General features: G+C 45.7%; 1 protein-coding gene across 4 annotated transcripts in view; it reads right to left on the bottom strand.

The window, feature by feature from the left end:
- The window catches only part of MAMDC2 (MAM domain containing 2), a 317,683-nt gene that overhangs the window by 74,474 nt on the left and 219,110 nt on the right, over nucleotides 1-24,099 (bottom strand). For all 4 annotated transcript variants that reach the window (XM_042912057.1, XM_042912058.1, XM_042912060.1 and 1 more), the window contains 3 exons: nucleotides 11,409-11,680; nucleotides 9,177-9,261; nucleotides 6,042-6,179 (listed from right to left, as the gene is read on the bottom strand). In XM_042912057.1, the coding sequence (XP_042767991.1) occupies nucleotides 6,042-6,179; nucleotides 9,177-9,261; nucleotides 11,409-11,680 (495 nt within the window). The remainder of the gene's footprint in view (nucleotides 1-6,041; nucleotides 6,180-9,176; nucleotides 9,262-11,408; nucleotides 11,681-24,099) is intronic.

The raw sequence follows: 24,099 nt of genomic DNA, 5'->3' as shown, positions 1-24,099 counted from the left end.
CCTCAAAAAAAACTAAAAATAGAACTACCCTACAATCCAGCAATTGCACTACTAGGCATTTATCCAAGGGATACAGGTGTGCTGTTTTGAAGGGACACATGCACCCCCATGTTTATAGCAGCACTATCAACAATAGCCAAAGTATGGAAAGAGCCCAAATGTCCATCAATGGATGAATGGATAAAGAAGAGATGGTATATATATGCAGTGACGATTACTCGGCAATCAAAAAGAATGAAATCTTGCCATTTGCAACCATGTGGATGGAACTGGAGGGTATTATGCTAAGTGAAATTAGAGAAAGACAAAAATCATATGACTTCACTCATATGAGGACTTTAAGAGACAAAACAGATGAACATAAGGGAAGGGAAACAGAAATAATATAAAAACAGGGACGGGGACAAAGCATAAGAGACTCTTAAATATGGAGAACAAACAGAGGGTTACTGGAGGGGGTATGGGAGGGTGGATGGGCTAAATGGGTACGGGGCAATAAGGAATCTACTCCTGAAATCATTGTTGCACTATATGCTAACTAATTTGGATGTAAAAAAAAAAAAAAAAAAAAAAACCCAAAAAAAAAAACTCAGCAAATAAACAGATTTCCCTCATGATTTTCCAAGCAATTATCTTCTTTTTTGCCAAGGCAGATAGGAAACAGTAATGATCTGAGTTGTCAGTAAGTTACCTCCTGAAAGATTTTGTTTTGTTTCACAAAATATTAACAAAGGAAAGAATCCATACATGATGAATCAGAATGGTGTAAGAAAAAGCAGGATAATATCCCATCCTCTCCAATATTCCCACGATGTCTCACTAGAGTTCTTATTGCGTTGTTTTAGCCATTGACCACCATGAGACAGAGTGCTCATTTGAAAAATCTTAAAACTCTTAAAACCCATGGCCCAGTGAAGGAAAATTCATAGACGCATCATATTTGTCAGATATTATATTCACTCTTCCACTCTTCCCTTTTCTTTCAATTTTTTTTAACATTTATTTATTTTTGAGAGACAGACAGAGAGGGAGTGTGAGCATGAGCAGGGGAGGGGCAGAGAGAGAGGGAGACACAGAACCTGAAACAGGCTCCAGGCTCTGAGCTGTCAGCACAGAGCCCGACTCGGGACTCGAACCCACCAACCGTGAGATCGTGACCTGAGCCGAAGTCAGACACTTAACCCACTGAGTCACCCAGGCACCCCTCACGCTTCCCTTTTCTACAACACAAAGGCTGGAGCCCTCCTGGGAAGATGTCCTCAGCCTTTTGAAGTTTCCGAGCAGGTGCACAGCTTCCTTCACCCCTGCTGTTCAGTTCTGTGGTTTTCACCCAAGAAGCAAAGGCATAAGCTGCTTCTAGTAGATGAAGGCACATGAGATGAGTTGTTTGTTTGTTTGTTTGTTTGTTGAGCAAAATCTGCTGCTCTGGGTAGACATCTGAACCATTTAATCTTTACTTTGCTGCCCAAATTGATAGAGCTCAGGAAAAATCAATATACCCAGTAGAAGGCAAACGTAATAAGCAAGACAACTGTTCTCTTATTTAGAGCACCGGAGGGGTTTTGTTCCCACCCCAAGAGCAATTCAGGTCGAAACTTTGAGTCCTATGGGCAGAGAGCTGTCTATATATTTCAAGTAAAATATCTGAGAATCTTTAGAACTCGTCTGTTTTAGCCCCATTCCAGGTAGGAGGAAGCCTTATATAGGAGTCCAGGTGTGGGGAGTGTGAGTGTGTGTGTGCACACGCGTGTGCATGCATGTGTGTATGTGCATTGAGTGAGGATGAGACGGCTGTCTGGCAACTATTGGTCAAAAACATAAGTGTAGGGAGTGCCTGGGTGGTTCAGTCAGTTGAGCGTCTGACTCTTGATTTCAGCTCAGGTCTTGATTCCAGGGTTGTGGGATCGAGACCTGTGTTGGGCTCTGTACTGAGCATAGAGCCTGCTCAGGATTCTCTCTCTCCCTCTGCCCCTCTCCCCGACTTGCACTCTCTCTCAAATAAAATAAAATAAAATAAAATAAAATAAAATAAAATAAAGTAAAACAATCAGTGTCAAAGCTCAAGGGAAATGGAAATGAAATAGCAGAGATCCAGGAGGAGAAAGCAGAATTAGGCACCCAGGCTTCCAGTTCATCACAAGCAGGAACATAACGTAGGTCTAGGAGCTACTCTGCTATCATCTTACGTCCCAGCACTCTCAAACACTCTCCAACTACTGAATAAGGACCCACTCTTATGCCTCTACACCTTTGCATATGCTTCTTATCGATCTAGCCAAATAACAGTTCTGAGATTTCTTCTTCTGGAAAGCTTTCCCTGAATCCCAAAACCAAGGTGATTTTTCACTTTTCTGTGGTCCCGTATCATTTATTTCACATCTCTGCAGTCATGCATCACTGTGCAAATTTACATTTGAATAATTTTAGAAATGCCATAATATACATTAACAAAGAGCTGTATTAAAGAAAGGCACTGAGAAGTCCTGAAAGAGAAATCTGTTGAGCTTTCTTTAGCTCAGGGTTTCCCCTGTTTATTTTCCTCCAGTTACAATGAGTGGTGAATTTGGAGATTTTGATGGATAGTATTTAGGAATAAAACACTAGAACTCCAAGCCCGAGAAGTTGAGGGATCACCCAAAGCGGATAACTAGGTTTGGAGAACAAGTGTTCTGCTCCTTGCCTGGTCCTCTTTCTCTGGCCCTTGTTGACACAGATATGGTCAGCATGTTTCAGGGTCACAGATGAGAGTAAGGAAGTTCTAAGGGTGATGTACTCCTCAGAGGATGGATGACACTCAAGTGACACAGTCAAATGCATGACCCAACAGTAGGGCACAGATCTGTTGCCTGTCCCAAGATATATGTGTTCTGAGCCAACTGGTCCCCACCATCGCTGAGGATGAAAAATAATGTGGGGCACCTGGCTGGCTCAGTTGGTGAAGCACGTGACTCTTATCCTGGTCTTGTGAGTCCCACACTGGGTGTAGAGATTATTTAAAAAAAGAAAATCTTTTTAGAAAAAAGACAGATGATGTACTGAACAAGTAATCATTAGATCGTGATATTGATTACTCAATATCTGCCTCTGGAACTAATTTTTAAGTGATTTGGGAAAGATTCTCCAATATTTCCCCATATTTAAGTTTGGACATCTATGATAATGACACCAGGGATTATAGCAACTTTAATGTATTAGTCTTTCAAGATTCTCTCCACTCCCTGTACTGTATTCTTGAGATATGGTGGAATTTTACGTTGGTTGTCTTAACGTTTTGTTCTTCGAATGAACCCAGTTGTTATTTATTTGTTTATTTATTTAAATGTTTAAAAAATATTTATTTATTTTTGAGAGAGAGAGAGAGAGAGAGAGAGAGGGAGGGAGAGAAAGGGTGAACAGGGGAGGGACAGAGAAAGAGGGAGACACAGAATTTGAAGCAGGCTCCAGGTTCTCAGCTGTCAGCATAGAGCCTGACATGGGGCTTGAACTCATGAATCATGAGATCATGACCAGAGCTGAAGTTGGACGCTTAACCGACTGAGCCACCCAGGTTATTGAAAATACTCAGGCAGAGCAGATCCTGGGGGCCTCAGCTGGTTAAACGTTTGATTCTTGGTTTCAGCTCAGGTCATGATCTCACAGTTTCCTGAGTTCGAGCCACATGTCAGGCTCTGCACTGACAGCACAGAGCCTGCTCGGGATTCTCTGCCTCCTCCTCTCTCTGCACCTCCCCCACTCATGCCCTCTCTGTCTTTCTCAAAATAAATAAATAAACTTAAAAAAAATAAAATACTCATGCAGATTCATGGATTAATCTGTCACATGCTAGGTTATCACCCACTCAACACATGATACTCAATTACAGTGTCGTTCCTACAAGTGGAAACGGGCTATATTTCTGGAGGGCCATAATATGGATATATATATATATATATCCCAATCTTTCGTCATTTCCAAAAGTGCTAACCCTTCCTTTTAAAAGAAGGAAGTGAAAATGTTTTGTCTTTTGTAATCTCAATTATTTATGTAAGTGACCTTAGATGTATCTAAAGAAATCATTTCTGGGTGTTTTTTGTTCTCTTGTTCTACCATTTGGCCTTCCCTCTACTGAGTAATCAGTGTCTGGTTAACCAACCTAATACCTTTTGCTGTGATCGCTTCTCTCCCAGCTCAGAGGCCTCTCCGATGGCCTCCCATTGTCAACAGGATAAAGTTAAAATCTCTTTCCTGGCATGTGAGGCCTTGTCTCTGCCTGTCAAGATCATACCCATCCCTCAAAAGCAGTTGACTTTATCATGTCTTCTAGGACATCCAGGGAACGAGTGATCCCTCCTGTTTCTGAATACCCAGCACTTTTCTTTTTTTTTGACCAAAGTGGGGGACCATGCTTAGAGCACTGGACACAGGCTACCTTGTCTTACATCCAGGTGTGATAGAAATCCTTTTCCCTCTCTCGGATGTATGTTCTTTGAAACTGGGCAAGGACCTTAGGAGAAGTGCCATTTTATTGCCATTTTTCCAGTCAGCCCCCGTACAGGGTCAAATGAATGAAAATGCTAGATCCAAAGTTGGATTTGTCTTAAACAGGTGAGCCCAGGAGGCTCCAACCTTTTAATATGCAGTTACTTCTAAACATTTTGTACTGGACATGTTGAAAAAGAAAAGGAATATATAAAATGAAGGTTGTGAGATAGAAGTTGGCTAACTGGGCCTGGCCGGAGGACGTGTTTTAATGGCTCATGCAGTATTTTTAAAGAAAATATTTACCAACTTTAAAAAATAGGGGAAATTTCATATAAAACCCTTGCCTTCCTGATTATCTTAAGAAATCAAAAGATCTGTGCCCCCCAGACCTGCATTCTCACATTGGCAGCAATTAATCGGAGCTGAGGACCCTTTGTACAGGGTATGCACTCTCTAGTTTGCCACAGTCCTCCCCCGGCCCACATGTCGCCCACTTATAACATCCGCCTGGCTCCTTTAGGAAACTGAGTGTGAGTTTGAAAAAAAAGGAGACAGAACCGGAGCAAAGGGAGCAATAAGGTCAGGATGGAGACCGTCTAGAGGCAAGATAAGCTGCAGCATGGCCGCTTGAAAAACAGAGACAAAGTTACAAATATACATATAAAAAGAAATTACCACAGATGAGCAGCAAAGGGAAGAACATGTTCTTTACAGGTTGGCATGCCTTCAGGTATGGGGACACAGTGTCATCGTCAGCAATTTATCGGGACTGAGCAGATGACCTCAGTATCCACACGGCAACAGATCAAAGTAGACAAAAGTGCTGTTTGCCACAGAACCAAAATTCCTATTCTTGCTGTCGATGGAGAGTCAGTTACCAGAATCTCGCTCGTCGGCAAGACCTTGGGGTTGAGGGCTGCAATGGCTTGCAACTGTGGGGAGACCGCGGCTTTCATGAAGCCTACCAGGGTCCAGGTGAGGGCTGTCGTAATCCTTAGGAATAAGCCCTCGGCCCGTGTCTCCCTTTCTGTGGAAGCTTTCTCCTCAAAGTCAACCTGTCACCAATAGCCTCTGCTCTCCATCTTCCTGCAGAGGCCACAGTCCACGTGGCCACTAGGTGGCCCTGGTGCACCCCGCTTTCAGGATTCCTCCTTGGTCATTTAGGTTCACCTCAGGGCCACTTGGGAAATTCTTAAGGACTTGTTCCCACCACTCCATCTATCTTTAGTGAAAAGTGACCTAGGATCATTCCAGCCTGGTCTTTAGAAATAAGAAATATCGAACAACAAACATAAGAAAGTAAAACATAGTATGGAAATGTGAAAATAGCAAGGCCAGGTCACAGGTGCAGGAAAGCCTTGAACTGGGTGGCCTTCTCCTTGGCTAGAGAGCTTCTGTCTGCTGTCTCGATCTCATGGCCCCTTCTTTCGTCTCTTTCAAGAGGCTTCCAGGTGCATACTCACCCTCCCTTCCCCTTCCTTCTCTGTTGATGAGGCCACAGTTGGGTCAAGGTAGACAGGAGGGGGAAAGAGGCAGAAACACTTATTCCAGGAAAAGGACCCCATCTGTCCCCAGCTCACCTAGTTCATTCTTGAAGGTGTGATCCTGCGGGAGAATGGAAGGGGAGTTCCGAATGTTTCCTCCTCCGACAAACCAGTTCACATTGGGGTTCCAGCGGTTCACAAAGCCACACAGGTGGTTTTCTTCGAAGTCACATTCTGGCAGAAGAGAAAGAAAGAAAGACACACTTTGTGGAGGCACAGTCACAGCGAGGTTTGTATCTCCATGCTCACTGCAGGGTTTGCTCTTAGGGAAGGTTTCTCCTTCCCTTTGACCATGGGAAGTTCTGCACCAGGATCCCTGGACAATACTGGAAGTTGTGATTCGTCATTGCGTCTTTGGATTATGGCCTGTCCACTTGCTAGCCACGTGGCTTACAGCATGACTTTTCTTAGCCTCTGTTTCTTCATCTGTGAAACGAGGGGATCACTCCCACCACACAGGGCTGTTGTAAATGTGGACAGCTCCCAGCACAATGGTTAGTGCTTGGTGGGTCAGTCACCTCGGCTCCAAAGCCCTATTTAGGACTACTCTCCTAGCTCCAGAGGGTAGACAAGATACCCGGGGCTAAAGGACATGTTTCCTAGATGCTAACACCCTCTGCTTTTCTTATTAATAAAAAATAGAATAGACAAGGAAGGCATATCCTAGGCTCGGGGTCCTTCTGCAGCTACTGAAAGGAGAAGGAAAGTAAAGAGACTTCACCCACCCCCTACATTTAGTAGCACTGACATGTTTGTGCAGATAAACTTCCCAGTCAACAGACTCCTTTAGAAGGAATAAGAAGTTCACAAACCAGTGCCTCTATTGACTCCCATAATCATCAACTAAAAATATGAAGTATGATTGTCTTGGCCATCTCTCATTGTCCTTGCAGACCCCGCCCCTACCTTTTCTCACTCTGCTTTGTCCTCCAGAGGTGGACTTGTATGGACTGTATCAATGGCTTCCCCTGCCTTCTGGCTTCCAGTTGGGTTGGACCGACGGAAAGTGGGAGGAGAACAAGGTTGGTGGTGTTCATTCCTCCAGCTCCAGCCCTGCCAGGTCACCGTGGGTTGGCTGTGTCCCTCTCCCGAGGGCATAGGTCTTGTCAAGAGCCCTCACCACACGGCCACTGGCTCCAGGCTCTGGTGGCCCCTCCTCTCTTGCCCTAATGACTGATAAATCATTGCTCTTAGTAGTCCTGGATTACCACATAAGCTTTTGCCGGTTTCCTTTACCCACACCCTTGTAGCCCCTAAAGAGGCTTCTTCAAATTACTCAGGTTGAATGGACCTTCTGATTCCACTTTCCTGCCAGGACCCTGACTGATACCGTTATCGATGTGTTTTTACATTAGCCATCACTTAAAGAATTTAAGATTTTTAGCTGCAACTTTACCACTGCAGTTCTGTCAAGTGATGCCACACATTCAGTACCAAAGGCTCTGCTGAAGAGTAAAATAAAAAGCAAAATAGTCCTTCATGTGCCAGGTACTGTTCTGAGCACTTTATCTGAATTAACTTGTTTAATCCTCAACAGTAGGTACTATTATTAACCTTATTGTAGAGGAAATCAGCAAAGGGAATGCACAGAAAGAAAGCTGAGGGAGGGGACAGTGGGCTCCTGCATCTCAACAGGGTAAAGGTATTGAGACTCCTTTGGTTTTTTTAACACACAGGAAGCATTTGAGCAAGGAAAGAGAGGAAATTGAAGAGAGGAAATTAACATTTTTAAAGTGCCCAGCACTGTGTCAGTCACCTTGATACCTGTGACCGCATCAGTTTCCACCTTATTCCTGTGAGGGAAGCATTTTATCTCCATTTTACAGGTGGAGAAACAGAGGCTGTGGGGCACAGGGAGTGGAGGTGGGAGCTACTGGGAGGCGCATGGGTCTAACCACCACCACCCCCCCCATACTTCAGAACATGGTCACATTCCCCCTCCGCTTTCTTTCACTTGCCTTAGTATTACACTTGGAAGGTCAGAACAGACAGGGGAGATTCAGGAAATCAACAAACTCTCCTTTTTATTCAGAACTGTCTCTGACTCTCCTTCCTCTTCCTCTCCAAAGAATGTCAGTGCCGAAAAATCTCTCAAATCTACCTCCTTTTCCCTGTTCAAGCCCAGTGTTAGACCTTCATGGTGCCCCGTTTGTAATGTTACAACCTCTTCCTGGGGGTTTTCCTCTCCTACATATTCTCCTTGTTTCCAAGTCATTTTCCACGGGACAGCCAGAGTCTCACCATGGCAAAAGGCAGCCTCAGGCCCCTCCTCTGCCCACTTCGAGCCCCCGCCAACCATGGAATCATCCATACTCCCCGGTGGGCTGGCTGAGATCCAGACTCTTCCTTAAGACTCCCTTGACAGTCCTGATTTAACTCCAGACACCCTACTCAGCTTCTGACCTGAGCCTGAGAATGCCCTCCGCTTCCTCCCTTCTGGGGTCTACTCATAGAGAGCTATTCCCTTCCTGCTCTGCACTTGCACTTGACCAAATGCCGCCCCGGCTTCATGAAACCCCAGCTCAAATGCATCGCTGGTGTTCAGTCCTGCCAGATTCCTGTCCTCCTCCTCCGTGCACCCCCACAGCCTGGCCTGGCCTTCTCCAGGAGCGCCATCATAGACAGAAATAGTGCCAGGGGCAGACAGACAGAAGGTGAGCCAGCGGCCACAGAGCAAGGACTGTGTCTTCTCTTTGCACCCTCTCAGAAGCCGGCACATAAAAGGCACCCAACCAGCCCTGCTCCCGGGCATCTAAGCAACAATGGTGACATTAAGACAGGGGCGGAGGTGTGCATGAGACAAAAGGAGTAAGCTGGGGAAAGAAGGGAATAGGATGCCCGCTTTTCTGGCAAAAGCTGAGTTCCTAGCAAACCGGAAATTATTTTTAATAGAACATGTTGAAGTTCAGGAAGTAAGTCAAGTTATAGTAGTGGCATCTACTTTTCCTTTATATATCCACCCGGTCCGGGCAAACCCCAAGGAGCCTTCCTCCGCCATAGACAGACACAACGTATACCATTCAAGTGAAACTTGCAAAGCATCTGAACTACTATGCATGATGCGCTGACTTCTATAAAATACTTTGCCTTCAGGATTGATTCAGTTCCCTCTGGCAACAGATTTTAGAAACAGATTCACGCTCCGATGCACTGAAAATGAAGCCCACTTACCGATACAGTAGCCGGTTGTCATCTTGATTTCAAAGAGCGCAATGCTGGCTGTGTTTCCCTGGCCCAGCACACCTTCGATTAAAATCTGCACGACACATGAGGAAGCAAGGAGTTAGGCTACCCACACTGTGTTTCCTTGGTTCAGTATTTCAGTTACTTGTCAGGAAATGCTCAGCAATTCATGGCAAAGCGAGGCTGCTTGTCTCCACTAACTGCTATTGTATACCAATCTCATGGGGGGCTTTGTTAAAAGAATATGTGTGTGTGTGGTGTGTGTGTGTACAGGTGAGGAAGGTGTCCACTATACGCTTGGAGTCAAGTGTCTTTAATTGTCATCCCAACCACCCCCTTCTCTAGAGCCTCTGGGGGCACCGAGTGGCCGTGGATGGAGAGGAGTGCCCGCACCCCTGGAGAAATCTGTTCTGAGAACGGTCAGGAACTGAGGGCAGAGGCTTCAGGGGGAAACCCTTCGGAGGAGGGGGAAGAGGAGGAGGGAGGCACAATCTGACCAGCCGTGGGAGACTCCACGGGAGACAGAAGAGCCTCATAAATCAACTTGTACTTTCTGTATTGCTGAAAAAAAACCTGAAAATTTTACATAAAGAACAGAAGGCAGCTCGACAATGTCTGTGGCTGATTTCAAGCACTGTTGTGGCTCACATTTGGTCCAGTTTCTGGACGCATTTGCTTTTCCTTATGTGATTTTAGACCAATCTCTGGCAACTATGCTGGTAGATTTAGGATGTGGCCGATAGACAGGAAGACAGTATGAACTAGGGAACTCAGACCTCAACCTTCCCTCAACTCTCCCTCCTGCCTGGCGGGGAGGCTGCATGTAGCAGGGGGAGGTAGGGGGAGAGAATACAACATTGCAACCCTTTTTGAGGGGAGAGATGAGAAAGGGAATTGAAAAGGGAAATAGAAATGGAGAGAGGGAGCCCGGGTGGCTCAGTCGGTTGAGTGTCCAGCTTCGGCTCAGGTCATGATCTCACTTTTTGTGAGCTGGAGTCCCTCATCCGGCTGTGTTGACAGCCCACTTCACATCCCCTGTCCCCTTCTCTCTCTCTGCCCCTCCCCCACTCGTGCACGCACGTGAGTGCGTGCTCTCTCTAGCTCAAAAATAAACAAATATTAAAAAAAAAAAAAAAAGGATTTAAAGAATGGAGAGAGTTTTCGTGAAGGCCCTGTCTCACGAAATACCATACTTTGTGTTTGGACAAGTGAGTTCAGATCCATCCTCCTTTCCTGTCCCACATAACACCCAGTTTCATGTTACATCATCTACCTTCCTTTTCCATCACTTCTGAGGGAACAGCCTCCATCTTGGGAAAGGAATTAGAACATATCCTTTAAGTGGTTTTCCCTTTTCAAGGTATCGTCACTTTTCCTTTTATCTTAGTAAATGTTTTGTTCAAGATTTGTAGCAAACAAGCCATTAGGAAGATAATACACACAGCTTAGAAGGACGAAACAAAATTATTAGAAATGAGAATGCAGGGGCGCCTGGGTGGCTCAGTCGGTTAAGCATCTGACTTTGGCTCAGGTCTTGATTTCACTGTTTGTGAGTTCGAGGCCCACGTCAGGTTCTCTACTGCCAGCACAGAGCCTGCTTTGGATCCTCTGTCCCCCTCTCTCTCTTTCTCTCTCTCTCTCTCTCAAAAATAAATAAACATTAAAAAAAGAAAAAAGAAGTGAGAAGGCTCCCGAAAGCCCATTAGAAAGCAAATTTCCATTGAAGAGGTTGGTTTAGGTCCCATTTGGATTCTCACAGAAGTCCCACTTAAATAGACAAGAAAAAATCTGGGAAGAAGTTCTTTTAAAGAATAAGCAAAGTATCAATTTGCTATATATTAATTATTATTTTTCTTCTGGGATGCATCTCTTTTTTAAAATGTTTATTTATTTATTTATTTTTGAGAGAGAGAGAGAGAGAGAGAGCATGTGGAGGAGGGAGAGAGAGAGAGAGAGAGAGAGAGAACCCCAAGCAAGCTCTGTGCTGTCAGCGCAGAGCCTGATATGGGGCTCAATTTTACAAACCATGAGATTGTGACCTGAGCTGAAACCGAGTCGGATGCTTAACCAACTGAGCCACCCCGGTGTCCCTGGGATGCATGTCTCATGAGGCAGTGCATCCTAACATAGGAGATAACTAACTTCAGTGGCAGAAGGTTGCATACGATCTCAGAATAGCACAATGCTACGTGATAAGCCGTGTGCCTAAATTCCACCGACCTTGAATTTCTTGGAACTGTTCTGCAAGTCCAAGCTGGCTATGAGCCAGCTGTCAGAAGGCTCCTTAGCTGACCAAAGCAAGCGATCAAAGCTTTCGTCTTCAAATCTCACATAGAGGTTCAGCCGGCTGGTATCTGATGGAAACCTTGAAGACGCAGTTATCTGGTAGACCAGTCGGAGGCAGCTCCATTCCTCAGCCTGTAGGTCAGAACTTAGCAGCACGGCCTTTTCCCCCTGTTTGGCAAAGGAGGTGTCCACGTAAATGTAATGGCCTGGAAAGAGAAGGGAGCCCCGGAGAGGATCAGTCTGCTGTTTGCAATTCAGGGAAATACACAGCTGTGGTCCAGTGAAGAGACAGCCTGCAGATGCGTTTCAATGGCCCATTGAATGTTGCTTGCACATGGGATCTCTGCCTTCTTGTGAAAAATTAGAAGGCCCCACAACACAGAGACCACTATCATGCGACACGTGACCACAACAGGCTGGAGCTAAGGAGTGCTGCCTCTTCAGAGGGTGACATGGGGGCTCCATTTTACCATAATCCCCACTACTCCCTATTACCTCCTGACACTGAAGCCAAGAGTCCGTGGCCTTTTATGATCTTACACCAGGCCCACTCAGCATGCAGCTTTCATCTTCCTTGTCCCCACATAAATGCGAGTTTGAGAAGTCAGGCGGAGGGGCTGCAGAAGCCAGAAAAGCAGCATGCCTCTGCTGGAGTTACAATACCTTGATGGACTCAACCTTCTCCTTCAACAACTCCCCACATACCCAGTGATTTGACCTGCATTTAATTGGCATCATTATAGCACATTGAATGCATTTGGTTGCCACAGATCCTGGGGCCTAGGCACAAAAAGTTCAGTGTCAGCTAAACGTCACAGTTCTGATAACTAAATGGGAACGCAAACGTAAGTCACGGAAAACAGGCCACTCATCACTTCCTTCTCCTCCACCCCCTCCTCCTTCCTCCGCTTTTCCTTCTCTCCTTTTCTCTCTTCTCCTTCCCCTTTCCCCCCAACCTCCTCCTCAGCCTCCTCCTTTCCTTGCCCTCTTTATAGTCCCCTCCCCTCCTCCTGCCTCCCTTCCCCATTCTTGACACTGATAGGTGGAGATCTGTGGGCTATACCAGGATGTGGAGCAGAGTTTCTACGAAAAAACAAAAAACAACGAAACAAAACATATTGGAAGCAAGAACTGTAACCTGAGCCTTCTGAATCTGACTCTGGTCGGCAGCTTCCTACAGCAGTGACCTGATGCGCCTGTGTATCTCAGGGACCCACTGCACTCTCATGCTTGCTCAGAGTTTCCCATATTCGTGGCCAGCATCTAACCTGCGGCCTTCCATCCTGGAATTACCTCCCCCACCGCTGGCATTTTAGGCTCCCCAACACCAAACTCTTACTAGAAAGGCCCTGAAATTCCTCTTTGCTTTGCTTGATGTCCTTCGGCCCCCGCCCCCACCCCGCACACTCATTGCCCCAAATGCCCACCCCAGCCGGGCCCCCGGGGCTTTCGTGGTGAGCACTGATGGGCCAGCAGACGCTCAGCTAATGGCCAGCCTCGCAGTTAGGGTGCTATCTTCAGGGAGCTTCCCTGGCCTGTGAAGGGTTTTGAGATCAATATCTACTTCCAGCGGGCAGTCTTTCAACTTCTGATAGCCAGGGCACAGTGTGCTGGGACCATCACTCTGGCAATCTGGCCAGCACATGAATCACAGGGGCCTTCTTGGTAGCCCTGCATTCTATTTGCTGATGAATGTACTGTCTTTCAGGTGTAATGGTTATGCTGGGGTGACCGTGCGGTGCAGTGGACCCCACCCAGGATCTGTAAAGCACAACCGTTGCTTAAAACTCTACCATGCATAGGCTGTGTCATCAGTTTCTGTATCTGCAAAATGGGGAGAACAAAACAGTGGAGTCCGGTTACCTATACATTAATACTTTGGGAAGGCACTCAACGTACTCAGATCCACACGGAATGATTTCGTACAAATAGCCACTAAATAAAATCTGCTTCTATATTTCAGCACTAAAAGGAAAACTGGCTGTGTTGCACATGGAAATAGTATAATATATAGGGAGCCACATCCACTGCAGTCTGCAACTTAAGGAAGTTTCAAGGGCAATTTTGATGGTGTCCGATTTTCACCTTTTGTGCCGAGTTGAGAACATAAGGCCCCAGTGAGCTAGGACTTGCAATCTACGGGGTCATTGTAAGGACCTGATGAAAATGATGTATCTAAAAATGCTTTGTAAACTGTAATGCCAATTGTTAGTTATTTCTCTTATCGTCAGGGGGAGGGGTCCTTGAGTTGTTCCAGAGATAGTGAGAAATTGATGTCGCCTCCTTTTTGTCCACTACGGTTCGGAGCCAACCAACATTTGTTGAGGTAGCAGACCAGTAGCGCCTTTTCAATGCTAAGATGACAACATTCTTCACCCAGTTCACCTCAGTTGACCCCTCCACGTTGATGTCTAGGCCTCTACGCTCTTTAGCGCCGGGCCCCTCCTGGTTGCCTATCCTCACAGCTAAGCTCCCCTGGCTGTCATCCGGGACTACTCACCATCCCATCCAAACTGGACCTTGGCACATGTATGATCCTGGGTGAAAACTCGTGACCTAAATCTGATAATGACGCCTATGTCTCTATTTTGTTAGCTCTTAGTACCACGCACGTCGAACACAAGGACATGGCCTTCTTTCTGGCAGTTTCCTTCCCCGGGCTGAAGTCCAGCCCCCTGAACTCAGGCAATGACCTTCTCACCAGATTTCCTGAAGGCCTTGCTGCCTGTCTCCTGGGATGGGGTCCTGCCTGTGGAAGCGCATGGTGGAGAGGGGGGGAGGGTCACAGTTATCGCTCCAGACTGATGTTGGTTCAAATTCCAATCACATCACTTACAAATCGTGTCATTTTGAGCCAGTTACTTATACTATCTGAGACTCCCTTTCTTCATTGGTGGAATGAGAATGCTAAAACACTGACTTGGCAGAGTTTTAAAGATTAAATAAGGTAACGTAAGTAAAGATCTCAGCACTGTGCCCAAGGGTTTGCATGGGGCAAACTCTTAATAGATGTTAGCTCCTATCTTTCCAGCTACCCGATCAGTCTACTCTTCCTGGTGGCTCGCTCACCTCGTCATCTCATGTGGGACCTCCCTGATGCCAGCTGCCACTTGCCTTACCTGCTACCCATCATTCTGCCCTTCCGACACCAATTCCTGCCCACTGCACGGGATATCCACCTGCAGCTGTATCCGTTCTCCTTGGTTCCTGCTCCAAAGCTGTGGGCACACCTCTTTCTAGGTCTCAGCCACAGCCGTCCCATTGCCTGACTGTGTTTTCTGCCATGACAACCATCTCTGGGATTTACCAGCTGATCAAAGCAGCCCAGATAAGAATGCATGCAAAGCACCCGGCAGATGTTCAGAAGGTTTTCTTTCTTTTTTTTTTTTTTTGCCTATGTAGGAGAGAGGATGCCTCACGTAGCACATCTTCAATTATGTATAAAGCCATCAGCTTACATTTTGAAGGAGTCTTGCTTTCTTCACACATCAAAGACTTCCAAAAAATTAAAAAGTCAAATGTATACAAAACGCAATGGGCATAGGGGTTCTCAAAAACTGTTGACTGTGTTACTAGAAAATAAATTGTATAGCATTTCTCAAATGTAAAAACTGTATTAAATATTCGGGATTGTTAGTATCTGTTTTTTTTTTCTATCAGACTCACAATGATTAATAAATCTGATTACCTCTAGCAGAAGAAAGTTCTGTTCTGAGAATATCTAAGAAAAATCACAGATTTCTACGGTTTGCCTAAAGTATGCTCACCTTCTGTGTCTAGCTTTACTAGTATCCTCTGTGGTTTAGTAAATCACTATATGAATATATATGGATAAGAAACAAAGATTCAAAAGGAACTGACATTTGTTGTGTTGTAGGCATGAGATTCTTGATGTGTGTTCTTCCCTCTTAATCCTGACGGATGATCTCTATCAGGCAGGAAATGCCACTTGACAAGGGAGGAAAGAGATTCACAAAGGTCAGTGCAGCAGTCTACGGTCACGGCAAGTGAACCAAGTGGGGTTCTTGGGCTTGGGCTCCAAGTCCCTGCTTTCCACCCCCCCCCCCCCAACTGCCGCCTCCCACCGCTCCATGCTGCCTCCAAACACTTCCTAGTCTGTCTCTTTATTAATCTATCTTTTCATAATTGTATTCATCTTCTTATAGCAGGAGGGCAAAGTTTTCTTCCTTTTCTTTATTGCGGAAGCCTAGATGGACCGATGTTTCTAACGTGCAAGCCCATATGGGCTTTTCTACAAATACTCTTCATACAGATAACACAATAACCAGATTAACTTTTCTGTCATATCGCCTCGACTATAAAAGGCTTTTTGCACAGTTTTATAAAATTAGGGTATGCCTTATAGTTGATCTTTAGTAATATACCTTCCACCACCTGCAAAGGATGTTAGCAAACCAGAGGTTAGAATCAATGCATGCAGAATAAGATATTTGCACCTGCACTTGGATTAGTGACAGGGGACAGAGACCCCACAATCTTGGGCTCAGAGGACCCCAGCCAATATCTCCTATAGTTACTGCTGGGGTGTGGGGTCTGGGGCAACAAGGAGCCACTCAGCATGAGGGCAGCACCGGCTCATAAGTACAAGGCACAGCCCAGAGTTTCAGCTCAGCGTCCTGGTAAGTATTTATTCGTTTGCATTGAGAAGGCACTATGTGCGCATCCATTTGCGGGCTGGGTTGGACCCCTATGCGTCAGACAACAGGTGCTCTGTACTGCCCAATGTAAGCAAGTCTGCCAGACTTCCAGTCTCCCTGCTGCATTAGAAAGGGTCTCTCTACAGAGTTTTGCGAGGCAGATCTCCAGGAAATGTTTTACATGGGAAAGGCTTCTTTCCTTCCCTCTCTTTGCCAGGTGCCTAATAATGACACAGTTTCAGGAAACTCCTCATTCCCATTCAGCAGAACTGCTCCAAACCCCTGGCTTTCAGTTATCTGCCATGCATAGACATGAATGAGCTCTAAGAGGTATGCACTTAAGCCTAAATCCCCCCCAGACAGCAATGCACTGAGGTGGACTGATTTTTAGTGTGACTTAAAAGGCAGGACCTGCTTCTGAAATGTAATGGAGAAAATGATCTATAATTGAGAAGAAGTGACTGGCATTCACAGTCCTATTTTGGTCCCAACTGGTAAGAAAGCCCTCCCAGAATGAATCCTCTGGTACAGCAGAGGCTCTTGTGCTGGGGAACGTCTCAAATTCTGCTTTGCTTACGGAGAAAGGAAGCCTGCATTTCAACAGCAGCAGCAAATTGTCACATAGAGGCTTCAGGGCCATCCCAGCACCCAGGGCTGTGGGCAGGGTGGACCCTTTTCCCTGCCATGCAAGTTGACTTTTCCCGGTATCCATTTATAAGTAAGAATTTCCCCTTGGTACCAGGGGAGCCACAGCCATGCCTCTGAGTGCAGGAAACTAGAAACTTCATGTGCGGGGCTGGAAGCGAGCTTGCTGTGCACTAGTGCCCCGGGGAAGGTTTTATTCCCTCCACTGCCACTTAGCATTAAAATGGAAGACAACTGTGAGGCCCAGGTTGGACTCACGGAATGTAGAGTGTTACCATCAACTGGCAACACGAGTCCTGGTCCTGGGGGAAGGCCATGGGGACAGGTGGGGTCTCGCTTCTTCCTCCAACTGACTCAGCATCTTCTCCCGCTTCTGGGGTGTCTGGCCTGAGGGCAATTTCCACAGGAAGGCTGTGGCACCTTTCACTTTCGAGGTGGCTTTGCTTATAAATCAGACGGGAGCGGCATTAACGTCTCCGACTCCCCTGGATCGCAAAATGCTTTCTTCCTCGGGACTCCTCGATACCCTCTCTCTGTAGGTTTTTGCTCCTACCTCCCACCTGCTCTTCCCACGCATCTCCTTGGGACCGGCCTACCCTCGTCTCTGAAGTGCGTGCATTCCCCTGGGTCTGCGTCTGGTGTCTCTACTCCGATGAGTCTTTTTCCCTGTAGCAGGAGCTGCTAACAGCCTACCCCCCATCCGTTCTCTCCTGCTTCCTCTCTGAAGAGCCCTGGTTTGATCGGGGCTGGTGCTGTCCCCAATCAGGACATTGCCACTGCCACACCACCCTTGCATGTAGAGGTGGCCCATGACAAAGTTCCAGACGGAGATGTAAGAGCACTTCGCTGGATGGGGTTTCCAGGAACGTTCCTCTAAAGACAGGCCCGACGCAGTTGGCTTCTCCTTTCGTCCCTCCTTTCCTCCTCCTTCCCATCTGAGGTGTGGGTGCCATGGGCTGCAGCTGCAGGACCCATTTGTTTATTTATATTTTTTAATTTTGAGAGAGAGAGAGAGAGAGAGAGAGAGAGAGAGGGAGAGAGGCAGGCAGAGAAAGGAGATAGAGAATCCCAAGCAGGCTCCATGCCATCAGGGCAGAGCCTGATGTGGGGCTCGATCCCACCAACGGTGAGGTCATGACCTGAGCTGAAATCAAGAGCCAGATGCTTAACTGCCATCCAGGTGCCCCATGCGGTGGCCATATAAACCCAGGAGATCACTGGGGTGACCAACTCATCCTAGTTAGCCTGGGACTTTCCTGGTTTTGAAACAGAAGGTCTCGTATCCTGGGAACCCCCTGAGTCCCAGGCAAGCTGACACAGTCGGTCCCTTTAGCAGGCGGCCTGAGGATGGGAGTCGGTGCTGTGGTCCTGGCAGAATCACTGGAGGACCCCGATTCCCGCCCACACTGTGGAGTCTGCGGACCAGTCTGGACTTCCTGCCTCTGTACTTCTCATTAGGAAGGAGAGAAGCAAATGCAAGTTTAAACCCCTGTTATTCAGTTGTTTCTGCTACAGGCCCTTTCAAGCACCTGTCGGATTTACACCCGTGACTTCCAGCTTCATTTCTCTACAGGTGACTCCCGAATCTATGTCACCAGCCGGATCCACATTACCTTCCAGACTCGTGTGTCCAACTTCCTGGTGGGCATCTCTGCTTGGACACAAACCCATTCTCTGTACCCCCCAATCCTGCTCTTCCTCTGAGTTCCAAATCAGAGTGACTGGAGCCCCCGGCTAGCCAGTGACCAACCAAGAAATCTCAGCACCTTCACTGATGCCTTTGTCTCCCTTCTCCAAAATTCTACCAGTCTTGAGGACTTAATTTCCTAAATGTATCTCAAAGCCATCCATTCCTCCAGGTCCCCTCTCTGGCACAAGTTTAGAACACCCTCTTCCGTCTGGATTATTGGAATAGCCTCCCAGTACATCTCCCTGCTTCAGTCTTGCCCCATACACATCTGATCTCCAAGCAGTAGCCAAGGTGTTATTCTATGATGCCGAACTGATTGTATCACTTTCTGCCCTAAAGTACCCAAGGGAACCCCACACTGTCCTTGATATAAGGCCCTGCCCTCCTGTTCTGGCTGTCATAGTTAACCACCGCATCCCTATCACAGTCTACACAGCAGCACAGGATTTCTTGTAGCTCCTCTAAGCTAAGGTGTCACACTCTCTCTTTCTTCCAGGCCTTCTTACGTGGTGTTTTCTTCACCTATGATACTCTTTCATCTCCCTTCCTTCATACATTCCATTCTACTACCCCTTGCCTCCTTTCCTAACTTACACCTACACTTCATTAAGGTCTCTGCTTCAGCGAGCCACTCGGTACAGTTGTGCAATGCACAACCTGGACAACTGTCCATGGTGATCCTATTTAGATACAGCTTTTTCCAGGCAGCATACTTGTCCGTATTGCTCCCTAGGTTTTAAGCATATCATACGTATCTGCCTAGGTGTTCTCTATATTTTTAAATAAATGAATAAACTCCTTCCTGATGATAGATTTCTTTCGTCATGTTTACATATAAAGGATACATTGAAAGTCTTTTTTATTATGGAGATGTCTCATTAGGCATGAATTTCGTAACAATTACTCAATTTACCATTATTTTAGGAAATATGGTATTGAATGTGAGCTGTAAGTTCAATGGCAACTCACACGACACTTAATGTCTTCATGTATGCTCCCACCGTTAACTTCCTGAAACAGAAATTCTCATTATGTCAAGATACACAAAGAATTGTTAAAACACACAATTCTTTGTCCTTCTGGAATGCAGGGTTTAGGGGAGGCATTCAGAAAATGTTTCAGTATGTGACATTTCTAGATTCAAGAGACCTAGAGTTTTATCAGCTTCCAATTTTGAGGAGTGCCAAAGTGCAGAGATCAGCGCTACATGGGGAAGTGATGAGGTCAGCATTGCTTAGACGCCTTAAATGCCATTTTCGTTCCCCCTGACAACGGGGAAATGATTCTCATATCCTGGCTAACACTGCAAAAGGAGCCTTAGAAGATTACAAAGCATTAACCCTGGCAAAAGTCAAAACAAACGCCAGCAGGCAATCTCCAGTGTAAACAATCTACCAACATTGGAAACCACTACCACAGATGTTGGCTCCACCCTCCTGCGTAGGGTCTGGGAAGGGCACAGATTTAAACCCCGCTGGCCCCAGTGGCAGTTTAAGAAGAGAAGTTTACCTTAGCAACCGTCAACAGAAAACCAAACCATGACAGTAAAAGGTCATGGGATATCTGGAAAGGGAGCTCCACTTGATACAATATTTAACAAATAACTATGAAAATATAAGAAAAGGCTGCATTATCTGATAGCGTGTTCTACCAAAAATCAGTTTCTCAGAGCACGTTTTCCGCGACATGACTTGGCCGGGCGGGGAAGATATTCCCTGCAAAGTTAGAGAAGTCCTTCTAGGGGCGCCTGGGTGGCTCAGTCAATTGAGCGACCGACTTTGGCTCAGGTCATGATCTCATGGTCCGTGGGTTCGAGCCCCGCTTCGGGCTCTGTGCTGACAGCTCAGTGCCTGGAGCCTAGTTCAGATTCTGTGTCTCCCTCTCTCTCTCTGCCCCTCCCCCACTCATGCTCAGTCTCTCTCTGTCTCAGAAATAAAAATTAAAAAAAAAAAAAGAAAGGTCCTTCTATTTAAGATAAAGGAAATATGTCAGGGAGACCCCAGATACCCGAATTCACTCGGCAGGTCTCCTGAGTGCACCTGGAAGGAGAAAAGGCTCCTTCTTCCATGGAATATGTGTTCACTTACAAGGAAATTTTCTTATTTTGACTTAGAAGAGACTCCAACCCTCTATCTTACCAGTTTTGCTGCTAACGCTGCTGAGAAAAGAACTAGATGTTTTTGCTCATGCATATGCAAGGCAATTTTGGCAAACAAAAGAGTTATACACATTTCAGCTTCCTCGGAACCCGAACAAGATAGGAGTGCCTGTGAAAATTTCACTTCAGTACAGGTAAATAAATACATCTGAATTTAAATACACTTTAAATATATATTTTTTTACATAAAAATAGACAACATACTTTTATTTGCACTTTCTCATTTCAGTTTTGGCATTATATGCCTATTATAAAGTATAAAGGCAAGTAGGAACAAGAATATTCAACATAAAAGGAAATACAGCTATACAGGTGAACACATTTCTTTTTGTTGTATTATGGAGAAGAAGCAACTTACAATGGTTACAATGGTATACATAATAATAGGAAGAAGGGTTTAAATGAGAAGAAATCCCCAGGGCGCCTGGGTGACTCAGTCAGTAAGCATCTAGCTTCTGCTCAGGTCGTGATCTCACAGTTTGTGGGTTCGAGCCCGCATCAGTCTCTCTACTGACAGCTCAGAGACTGGAGCCTGCTTCAGATTCTGTATCTCCCTCTCTCTCTCTGCCCCTCCCCTGCTTGCTCTCTGTCTCTCTCTCCCTCTTTCTCTCTCTCTCAAAAATGAACATTAAAAAAAAATTTTAATGAAAGAAAACCCCAGAATATGTTTTAAATGAATGATCTCATCGGGGTGCCTGGGTGACTCAGTCATTTAAGCATCCAACTCTTGACTTCGGCTCAGGTCATGATCTCATGGTTCGTGAGCTTGATCCCTGCATCAGGCTCTGTGCTGACAGCATGGAGCCTGCTCAGGATTCTGTCACCCTCTCTCTCCTCCCCCCACCCCCACCCTGCTTGCTCTCTATCTTTCTCTCAAAATGAAAATAAACTTAAAAAAAAAAAAGGGTTGCAACCTAAAAAAACAAAAGATAAACGAGTGATCTCATCTAGATGTGTGGCTTTAAAATGTTTGTTTTTCAAACATAATTGAACACAGAACTTCATCTGTTAACAGAGCAAAGAGGAGTGGCCACTATTGCCAGGTGGGCTAAAAAGTTTTATACTATCATGTGTTGTCCAGGGCATTTTGCCTCTGAGGTCTGTTCCCTCCCAGTTAATCTCTTTCACAGGGGCCCACAACTTGTTCCGTGGACCTGGAGATGGTTTAGAGACCCCAGACTTAGGCAGTCTTGGGTCTCTTGACACATTAACCAGAGCCACACCCTGTCCTGTCCACTCCAGATTCCTGCTCCCTCCATGCTTATTTTCCCAGGTTAGCAGTGTGCCTGGCCCCGTACATGAATGCCCCTTCTCTGTGTCTATGTAAGTAACCACATCCACACCGGCTGAGAAATCCTCATTTGTCAGATAATCTTTATCAAGTTCAAGAGCCAACATGCTCTCCACTCCTAAACCAGCAGTTCTCAGTCGTGGATGTGTCTTGGAATCTCCCAGGGAGGCTTAGACATGGGTCCACGTCCCGGGAAACTCCTCCATCCTGGGCAACCTGGGACGGTTAGTTACTCTACTAAAAGCAGATATTGTAGCCACCCCCCACGTGGCTCCAAAGTCAAACAAGGCTTGAGAAGCACTCTTGTTATGTTTGCTCTTTTCTTTTGGTTCTATCACTGCTGAACCTCAGTCAGACCATGCAGGCAATGATGGCAGGGTCTGTGTCTATTTTATACACACCCCCCCCCCTTTATCTCCAGTGCCTACTACATATTAGATGTTCAAGAAATATCAGCTAAATGAATTAAGCAGTACATCCTGCCATACATTCACCTAAGGTTAAGACGGCTTAGGGGCTTCTGGGTGGCTCAGTCGGCTGAGCATCAGAATTCAGCTGAGGTCATGATCTCACAGCTCAGGGTTTGAGCCCCATGTTGGGCTTTGCACTGACAGTGTGGAGCCTGCTTCAGATTCTCTGTCTCCCTCTCTCCCCACCTCTCCCCCACTCTCACTCTTTCTCTCAAAAATAAATAAACGTTAAAAACATTAAATATTTAGAACATGCATGTGATGATCTTACAAAAAAGATGGCTTAAAATAAAGGCAACAAATTTAAAGCCAGTAACAATAAACACTGACAAAGAAGTCCCTGTTAATATATTTTAGAAGTCCTCCTTAAATATGAAAATAAATGTAGGGCTCTGTGCCCAAGGCATGTAAGAAATCACAGCAAAGTTGACAGGAGAACAAGGCAGTGGCTTTCAGTGAGTTGTTTGCTCTGGAGACTAAGGTTTTGAGAATAATAACGTGGAGAGTAACTGCGTTTATTCCTTATAACTTCAGAGCACGTAACTATTCACAAAGCCCAGGGGCCTATTTAAGCCTCACAGCAACCCCACGGTACAGCTGGAGACGTGTTATCCTTTATTTCACAGATCGGGAAAGCCGCGCTCAGAGAAAACACACAGCCTGATGAGCAACTGGTTCCAAGTCCCACTTGGATCGCCACATTAAGCAATTCAGAGTACTGAAGTATGTCCCAAATATTGCATGGGACATACTTATACTAAAAAAAAAAAAAAAAAAAAAATTATTTGTCATTTATCTGAAATTCAAACTGAAGGAGGCTTCCTCTATTTTACCTAGCAATGCTAGGCTCCAGGCCAATTCTCTATGAAAAGAGACTATTTGATTTGAGGATCACTCTGGACCCTCCCAGATAAAGGGCAGAGACGTGGCTCTTCCTCCTTTCCAGCCCTCTGTGATTAGGCCTTCCAGAAGGTTCTACACATCCTAGCCTGTGGATGTGTGCCTTTCTCCAGGACAGCAGTGGGTCAAGCTGAGTCAGGAAAGGGGTGGCAAAGGTTGTCATGAGTGATATCTCTCAGGGTTCCAGGGCCACATCCATGTGGACTCAATTAAAAACAATTATTATTACTACTTTTTGAATACATAATGGTACATAATTGAAAGATCTAAGATAGTAAAGTTTCTGCACAGCAAAGGAAACCATCAACAAAATGAAAAGGCAAACTACCGAATGGGAAAAAAATATTTGCAAATCATATATATTGGAAAGAGGTTAATATCTAAAACACAGAAGAACTCCTACAACCCAAGAGCAAATAAATAATCCAATTTAAAAATGGGCAGAGGATCTGAATAGACATTTTCCCAAACATTAAGATGGCCAACAGACACATGAAAAAAAAAAATGCTCAATATCACTCATCATCAGGGAAATGCAAATCAAAAACCACAATGAGGTCTCACCTCACACCTGTTAGAATGGCGAATATCAAAAAGACAAGAAATAACAAGTGTTGGCAAGGATGTGGAGAAAAGGGAGCCCTTGTGCACTGAACGTGGGAATGTAAATTAGTGTAGCCACTATAGAAAAACAGGGCATTGCACCAAGTGAAATAAGTCAGACAGAGAAAGACAAAAACCATATGATCTCACTTATATGTGGAATCTAAAAAACACCCAAGCTCATAGCAACAGAGAACGGATTGGGGGTTG

The sequence above is a fragment of the Panthera leo genome, chromosome D4, assembly GCF_018350215.1.
Source record: "Panthera leo isolate Ple1 chromosome D4, P.leo_Ple1_pat1.1, whole genome shotgun sequence".
Lineage (NCBI taxonomy): Eukaryota > Metazoa > Chordata > Mammalia > Carnivora > Felidae > Panthera > Panthera leo.
Note: the sequence above shows the minus strand (reverse complement) of the source record. Positions and strands in the feature narration are given on the sequence as shown.